The 9626-nt window shown below is 31.7% G+C and overlaps 1 protein-coding gene across 1 annotated transcript; it reads left to right on the plus strand.

The window, feature by feature from the left end:
• The first annotated feature begins 2140 nt into the window (after positions 1–2140).
• On the plus strand, positions 2141–8082 carry LOC145333773 (uncharacterized). The gene is made up of 2 exons (XM_080179005.1): positions 2141–2899; positions 7216–8082. The coding sequence occupies exons 1-2, from the start codon at positions 2278–2280 to the stop codon at positions 7878–7880; spliced, it is 1287 nt and encodes a 428-aa protein (XP_080035131.1). The 5' UTR covers positions 2141–2277; the 3' UTR covers positions 7881–8082.
• The last annotated feature ends 1544 nt before the right edge of the window (positions 8083–9626 follow it).

The following is a 9626-nucleotide window of genomic DNA, read 5'->3' on the forward strand; positions in this document are numbered from 1 at the left end:
ACATTTTTAGGACTTAACTATAGAGTTGCTTCGCTTATTACATTATACTTTGTTGTCCCAGGAATCAATTTACCAAAAATCAGATCAATCAGATGATTAGTTTACATAAAAATTTGAAGTTAAAAAAGTAAAAAAAAATCAACATGTTTAAAATGGACGTACGGACATTTTGGTAATGATTATAGAGTTGCTACGCTTTCTAAATCGTAGCAAACTACTAAAGTAATCACCATGCAAAATTTGAAAAAAGCTATCCGTTACGGACGGACGGACGGACCGACCCTAATTATAGAAAAGCTTCGCTTTTAATTACACAGTAAATACCATTTTAATTTCTTTAGTTATGATAAATGATTTGCTTGCAAGTTTTTCTACTTGAAAGTAAATAAATTTCAGTCAGCTCTTTTTAGTGTCTGGAAGAAAAAGGATAAATAAAAATACGTATTATGTTATGTTATTATGTTAAATTATTTTCTCGTATTCATTCGAATCCGGTGGATAGGAACCGGTTCTCATCGATACGAAAAAACTATGTCTAGCATCGTATTATATCCAGTTTTCTACGAATATAGAAATGTACAATCATAAGATTAAAACTAGTTTTTTTAGCCGGTGCCTTCGGCACCACGGGGCTAAAAAACTAGTTTTAATCTTATAATTGTACATTCTATATCCGCGGAAAGCCGTTTATAATACGATACGAGAAATAACTATTCCTTATCTTAACTTACATTATATTTTACAAATAAAAAAATAAACATAATATTCAATAGCCCCGGCGTATTTACAGATATGTTCCAAATACTGATAGCAAGCACAGAAAAAATCAGAAGCAAAATAGTTTTTCCTAGCAGGTATTTTAGTAAAAAAATTCCAAACTTGTTTTAGCTATTTTTGATATCTTTTTACAGTTTGTATGAATACTATAAACATATATTACAAACCAAGTCTGAGAGGTCGCTAAACTTTCAGGGATCTAGAGGGATAAGACAATGGCCGATAATTTGATGTACATACCCAATCATGGTACATAAAGTAACCTCTTTTATAGATTATAATTAGTGGCTGCAACGTAATGAACCAACCAATCAAATTCAATAAAAGTCCCAAAAGTTGTAAGGCTACGAATAAGAAAACGTCATCATAAATCTTTGGGGACTAGTGTAATGAACAGCCCATTGTCCCCTCTCTCCCTGGTATAATCTAGAACCTGAGTAAACTTTATCTCCTCTATATTTAATCAGGAATAGGTATAACCAACAAGCGAAAAAAATCTGAAATAATATTTGGGGGGCAAATGGAGAGGTCGTCAATTTTACGATGTGTTGCCCCCCAACGACAGCTGAAAAACACTTATAGGTTTCGTGATTTTTTCCCAAATTAATTTCATTGTTGGTATAAGCTGATATTTGATACTTAAACCAATGCAGTAGAAATTGTCTGTCCGTTATTATATCAGAATTTAAATATGAAACTTTGATTTTTCACTATCTTTCTCCGTACACACCTTTTAAGTTTCCTATGAAAAAAAAACACATTTTTATACCAAATATAATGTAAGAAATCTTCTATAAATCAAGATTTCTTTTACATAAAACGCGCCATCTGGCATTGCCGCTAAGAACTACATAACCAATGCGCGGAAACCATATTATTGGTCGCTTTACACATAGAGTCTTGCGTCTTCAGTGGCTTAGTTTTCCATTTTCACCAGTTCTTATGTTGATTTTTGTGCTTTTAAACATTTTTTTCTCAATGTTTTTGATAGAAATGTAAATTTTAAAATAAAAAAAACAACACATGTCGATGAAGTATTACATTGTTTGTCATTTGCAAATATTTTTCTAATTAGAATTATATCTGTTAGGAATTTGTTTTGTTTTTCTGTAATCACATTTTCATAGTGGTAGCACAAACAGTCACACACACACACATACACACCTTGCAGTGCAGTGTCAATAATTCCTAGGGTGGTGGACAGAGGGGGGTAACATCTGGGGGGTACAGGTGAAATTTCTAAGGTTTAGGAGGACAATTGGGAAGGGTCTGAAAAGGGAATGGGAAGTGGGAGCAGATACTGAGATGGTTCTAGCTCCAACTGCGAACAAACTCATCCCTATGTTTGAGTGGTCAGTTTAGTTCATTATCAATTCTCAGCAAGTGAACATTAGGAGACTAAAATTGACATTGTTTACACCTTAATGCTTCCTATGGTGCAATAAAAAGTATTTAAAACTATATACATATATTTAATTAAAATATAAACACTTATCAAAAATGGTTATCTCAGAAATACCAAAGATTTCTTCAGATTTCACACCATCCCACCATTTTGCTCAAACCGCTGCTCCGTCAGGATTCGGTTCACCGCCAAGTTTCTTCCGTCATCCTGCGGCTGACAGCTATGCCTTTCCGCCGTCTGCTGGTATGTTCAGCGGACATCCGGCCGCAGCCCCAATAGATCCGCTGTATAACTACAATTACAATTATCCAAATTATTCTAGCTATGCGGCCACGGCTAGCTACATGTCCCCATACTACCGCTACATGCGTACAGCTGCGGCTCCGTCGCACCCCGGTGCAATCGGGGGATTAAAACAAGAAATGACCTGTCTTTGGGTGGAGAAAAACGGTTCCATCTGCAACAGGCTTTTCATGAGCCTTCATGAAATTGTAAATCATTTAACAGTTGATCACGTAGGGGGACCCGAAAACACCGATCATGCCTGCTACTGGAAGGAATGCCCCCGCGAGAAGAAGGCCTTCAAAGCCAAATACAAGCTGGTTAATCATGTGAGAGTCCACACTGGCGAGAAACCGTTCCCCTGTCCGTTTCCTGGTTGTGGAAAAGTTTTTGCAAGATCTGAAAATTTGAAGATTCACAAACGGATACACACAGGTAAAAAACTATTTTTTTTGTTGATTGAATTTTGTACATTTTGAATGAAATAGTAGATATATGACACAATTTTAAAAAGAAATCGTCTGTTTTATAAACCAATAGTGGCTGCTTCCTGGCATCTAGGGGCTTTGTATTTTGGCATAAAATAATTTAAATCTATCCCATAGGCTATGTAAAACTACCCTGAAATGGAGAACTAATCGGTATAGTAGCAATATCTTAACAAACAAAACAAAAAACAGAATACGTCACTACTTTAAATAATAGGGTATATAATCCCTAAAGCTTAGTATGCTCTGTATTACTTTTATTTTTTTATTTAAAAAACTTTTCTTTCAATTGCAAAGCGGTTTTAAATTATGTATGAAGAAATATAAAGAAGACTAGGTAATGTTTAACTACAATTTCCCCAATTTTTTTCACAAATAAACAGCGTGAAATAAAATAAATCCGGGAGAAGATAAATAATGTTTGTATATATTTGGGTATAATGATAAACATTGCATTTATTTGTCCTCTTTCTCCCCCCTCATCCACCTGTAAAATATCAATACATCTTTTTAGGGACATTATTTTGACTTCTGTTTAGAAAAAAAGTGTTTTATTTTGTTTATTTATCTTGTGGAGACATTTACAAACTATATCAACAGTTTTTGCTTCTTTACGTCTTAAATATAAACAAACTTACACTTTCAATTAGTATTAATTCTAAAATGTTTACTTATTATTATACATAAAACGCCATTCCTATTATAAAATTAGATAATATTAAGGCAGTATAAGACAGGTGTGTGTGTGTGTGTGTGTGTGTGTGTGTGTGTGTGTGTGTGTGTTCTTAATTATAGCTTCATTTTTAATAGCGTTTCATACTTTCCTTTATACTGCTTATTTTCTTGAAAAATTTGAATATAAAAACAAAATGATTAAATATACCGAAAGAGTACGTATGATAAAAACGACACCATGGAAACTGTCCCAATTTTGTATAACTTTTGCGGAACATGTTCCAGTTACGTCATATTTTTCTTTCCCGAAAAAGGGAATTGGGAAAGAAAAAAAGGGAAGGGGGGAAGAAAAAAGAGATGGGAGAAAAGGGGGTTTTCCCCATCTCTTTTGAAGAGATTTTCTTCCCCCCTTCTCTTTTTCGGGAAAGAAAAATATGACGTAACTGGAACATGTTCCGCAAAAGTTATACAAAATTGGGACAGTTTCCATGGTGTCGATAAAAACTATATAGAAGCCAAAAAACATTTGCTCAAAGGCATGGTACTTTTAATTCAGAAATATCCAACTTAAAGTTAGGAAATACAATGGATGTAGAAAATACGTGGATGATATAACAGGAGAAAAAGTGTCGTCGATTTAGGTTGCAATTTCCCCCCGCATTTATTGGTCGGGCCATTTATCGAGTAGGGGGAAAGAGGATGGGGTAAAGGAGGGGGATGGGGGAGATAATTATTTTAGTCCGCTACAAAGTTCACTTTATTATAGAACATGAAAAACTGGTGTAAGATTCAAGTAATTATACATTCATTGGAAATACACGTTTATTGCATTTATTTGTCATTTTTTATTCATAGTAAAAGATTATAGCCTAGTTTAGAAAGTATTCTAAATTTTATTTATTAACCTTTAAAAATTGAATCCTTGAAACGATCAGATCGATACTTCATTTTGTGGTAATAAGCCTTGATAAATAATAGCCTTTAGTGAATTCCCCCTTGATTTTCTTCCCCACACCCTAGTCCGGGGATTTTAAGAATTTTTGGAAACATAAAGCATTTTGATTGGTTTAAATTTTGGTAGCAATATATGGTTTTAATATAAATTGTGTGTGTGTGTGTGTGTGCAGGGTCTGTCTGTCTGTCTGTGAGTGCGTGAGTTTGGTGGTTAGTTGGGGGCCTGTGAATTTTTCCCATTATTAGATCATCCATCTTCCAAACTGACTTGGCAATAGATTGGACAATTTTTAGTAGCCACATTGCTTCCAGAAAAATGGAAATTTTAAATTTTTTTTTAATAAAATGAAATATAATTTACTACTTTAGATTTTTATATAGTTCCTTCTTAAAAGTTGTTTATAATCTAACTTAAAATAAAGTTAATAGAAAGATGCCGAAATAAAAAGATCTTGATAAAAAATAAGTTAAAATACTTTGGGAAAAAACAATGAGATGCAATTATGTCTGGTCTATTTCTATGGTGGTTTAAAATCATTAAATCACAGATAAATGAAACCTTGTCTAACATTCTAAATTACTGCAATATTCTTTAACAATGATATCTATTGAACCATCCTGAGTTTAAGTTTAAACTGTCACAAATATTTGGGGTTGTCACGCTTGGTTTGCCAGGTTTTAGAAGCAGTTTAGCTTCACCCATAAATTATCCTCTGAAAATTATATATCATTTTATTAAAGTTTTGTAAGTTTAAGCATGATTTACGTTTAAAAACAATCAAATCTATACCAAGGTAATTTTTAGCTTATTATGAAACACATTTTAGAAGATTTTTTTTTTGCAAAATTACCATATTTAATGTTTTTCTTAAAATATACTTTTTACAGACTCTTAAAATGACATTTATCTATCCATAAAATGAAGAATTACCCACGGGAGTATTGATATTTTGTAATTTAAAACGGTGGTTTTGGCTTTACAGTTTAGGAGGGGGGGGGGGTGTTAATAATCATTAACTTTTGAGGGAGGGAGGGGAGGAGTAACCCTGGATTTAATTAGTTTACAAGGGGGTGGGTCAATGTCACTCAAAACAAAGAATACGGGGGAAGGGAGGTTATTAATGCATACCTTAACTAATTTTCAACTGTTTAGAGAAACGCATTAAAAAACAGTAAAAAATCAGAAATTAAAAGCATTTAAAATATTTAAAAGAAAATAACAGACAGAAGTTAAAATATCTTTCAGGACTTATTTTATTTTACTCTAACTTAAACATTATCTTGATTTTCTATTTAAATCTTTGGATTTTCCTTTATTTTGATTTCTGAATACTTATGCCTATCTCAGATTAAAAATAGTCCCTTAACCCCCTCCCCAATATTTACGACAATACTGTTGTTTATCAACCCTTCCCTCTTGTTTATTGTGATTATTATTACTTAGATTTTCTTTTAATCTCTTAGTCCGTATTGTATTCTATTCTTTTTCAAAAGATTAAACTAGATCACTTTGCTGATTGCGGCCAACTTTTATGGATAAACACCTTGTAAACCAGTCTTTATTTCTTTTTAATACTCAAAGGAAAATTAAAGAATTGATTTTTAAAAATAGAATAGATTAAAGAACTTTCTGTTAATGATTTTGGTTAGTTTGAAAACAAAAATACGATGTTAAAATTTTAAAGTTATATTTCCAAGTTTTAGCAAAATGAAAAAAATAAAATATAAGATTATAATCGAAGATAAAATTCACTTTTAAATTGAAAATATTTAAAATTTGATATGGCTGAACATAAAAAGAATTTTCAAGCTTTTAAAGAAAAATATGGATAAAAGCTAGGGCCAAAAATGAGAAAGGTTTAGGTGGAAGTGTGCCATATTCCCCGCGGGGGTCCTCACAGGAATGTTAAATCTATTTCTTTTTCGAATAAAGTCAACCATCCCCCTTTCTGCCCCAAAATTTATGTATCATCCTTCCCTTTTGTGTTATCTAATTGTCTTTACCCCTTTTCCATGCATATATTTTGAAGAAAACATTGCTTACTGCTTGAACCCCCCCACCCCCATCCCCCAACCCCTTTTTGTTGACCGTATATCACATGACATTCCAGAGTAAATGAGAGTAGATACCATTGCTTGCTAACTTGTTTTCTTAGGAATTCAGATTGGTATTTAGTTCTCTTACAAAGAATGCAATATCAAGGAAAGAACATATTTTCCAATTGAAAAAAGGGAATTTGAATATTTCAAATAAATTTTCTTGTTAAGCACTGTTATTTTCTTTGTCAATAAGGTGAAATAGTTCATGTTTATATTAAAAATAAATGTAGAAATTCCTACTTTGGTTTGATTCAGAACTTTATTTTTGATAATCTATTCTTTTTCCTCTTTGATTAAAATTTGATTGAAATTTAGTTTGAATTGTTTGTGTGTGTAAATGTGAGATAATGAGAAACATTGATTCATTTGGAAAACTAAATATTTTACCATTTTTTTTCTTACTTTATATATTATCTTTCTATTGCAATACCTTATTATTTTATTTGTTGGCTTATTTGCTCCACTACAAGTGGACAATAACATATCTGTGTTAATGTCCTGTACTTTTTTTTAATGTTCTTTTCTATTTTTCAGGTGAAAAACCATTTGAATGTGAAGTAGAGGGGTGTGACCGACGATTTGCAAACAGTAGTGACCGCAAGAAACATATGCACGTTCACACAACTGACAAGCCCTATTTCTGCAAGGTCCGCGGATGTGACAAGACCTACACCCATCCATCCTCCTTAAGAAAACATCTAAAAGTTCACACCAAAGCAGAGTTAAGCAATAGTTGTTCCGAAAGCGATGGATCAGTATCCCCAACTCCGTCGCTGAATGCTTCGTCCCCAACCAAAGTAAATATGTCGATGGATTCATCCATAAGTACTTCTTCAGAAGATACAAAGCCTTTCCTAGCAGAAGCAAGAACTCCTGATTATATTCCCCACAATGATACAACCAAAGATATAATAACAGATCAGTACAACAATAATAAATTAAACGAAGAGCTTAATAAATCTTATAATCAAACTAAATATCCTTCCCCGTATAAAACTGAAGATTTTTGGTATGGCGGTGGCAGCAATGCTACTCAACAATATCTAAATACTTCACAATACAACCAAACTTCCACTGATTTCGGAAATATTTCTAGCATGAGTCATGGGACAAACAATGGAAGCGTGGTGCAGCCCAGTCCTCTCCATTCTTTGTCCCATCATATTGAATATCTACTTCCACAAGTTCAATCTTATTAATTTTCAAATATTTTTTTTCAACATGCTCAAGATGTAATGTAAACATATCAATATAAACTTATATATTTAGTTTTGCACTTTTATCTATTCATAGTCACAAAAAATGATTTATTTTTACCTCATATTTGCGTGTTGTCTTTATTAAGATTGTCAGTTATTATTACACTGTGGTAATGCTTGTAATTTTATGAAATTATATATTTTATTAATTCAGGGATCGGAAGCCTCACGTAAGCCGCGCATAAGCCTCAGTTTTAAACCTGCTTGTGAGCAGAAAAAAAATTTAAGAAAGAAGGATTGTCTGCTAAAGAGCCGTTTTATACATCCAGCTGAATTTTATAGTGATAAAATCACGATTTCACTGAGGCTTACACGCGGCTTACGTGAGGCTTCCGATCCCTGTTTATTATGATCAATTATTATGTATTTTTATATATATTTGCAATAAATGTCATTTTATATCAGAAATTTGAGTTTTTGTGTAGCAATATACGCCATTAAAATTACTTACCAGTAAAATTATGTCTAAGTAGCAAAGTATACAGTAACAAGGATGACAACAGCCATAAAAATGAAGCTCTGAAACGGTAGAACAAACGAACATTAATACTTGTAGAGTGTCAAAACTGAATAAGCAGAATATGTATAATTCCAAACAAAAATTACATGTAGATTTGTAGCAAAACTGCTTAAAAATAGGATACTGTTTATGGACATACTTACATTTTTAGGACTTGATTATAGATATGCTACACTTTGTATTTGTATAATATTGTATTTGTTGTTCTAGGAACCTGTATTCCAAAAATCTACTACAGGAAATAGGAATCACCATTCCAAGTTTGAAATCGATAAAACAATTCTAAATATACCTAAATCTAAAATAACAGTAATGATATACAATTTTCTATATGAAGTGCAATTCAGCATTTTTCACTGTTTAAAGCACTCCTTATTATAGTTAAAGAATTGTTTTGCGTTTTATTTTAAATAGGAATTATGGGAATTGTCCTTTAAATTTAAAGACACTTATTGAGAGTTTGAAATTTTACTGTTGTTTTAAAGCTGTGTTACTTTTATTATATCTGGTTAATATCTATAAATTATAGAATATATCTAGAGAAACAATTAATTTAATAAAAACTTGGTGAAATAAATCAAATATAAATGACACTTTTCTTAAGCTAAGGATAAAAAAAACTTTAGGTTGGATTATTAATGGTATAAGTTGTTTGATGTATAGAAAATGCTATGAAACTAAATGTCGTCTTTTTGTTAGGAGAAATATTTAGCTCAATTCAGTCGAATTAATCAGTAGATTTAACACACAGATTGTGTTCTTTGAAACCTTATTTTCATAACTATGAATTTATATGACGAGCGAGCGTTTATGTTATAATTTATTTGTAGCTTGGAATGACTTTTTTTCCAAAGAAGTTAACTTATAGTTAGTCTGCATTCTACAGAAACATTTGTTCTACCTCGATGTAATTAAATATAATATATTTTATATATGTGTTATCAATATCATACAAACTGTATATACAATATCAATGCATCTATGACCAATTTATTTTTTATTTTTTTAGCTATGTTGCAAAACTACAACCAGCAAAAACATATCTTGTATATTTTTGTTTTGTTAGAATTTTTAGCGCTAAATATTTTGAGCGTAGGTACTCTACAATTCAATCACAAAATATAGCATCTTTTGCTATTATGTTAACCTAATAAGATTTTAATGCA

The sequence above is a fragment of the Acartia tonsa genome, chromosome 2 (assembly GCF_053477335.1).
Source record: "Acartia tonsa isolate MP-2025a chromosome 2, ASM5347733v1, whole genome shotgun sequence".
Lineage (NCBI taxonomy): Eukaryota > Metazoa > Arthropoda > Copepoda > Calanoida > Acartiidae > Acartia > Acartia tonsa.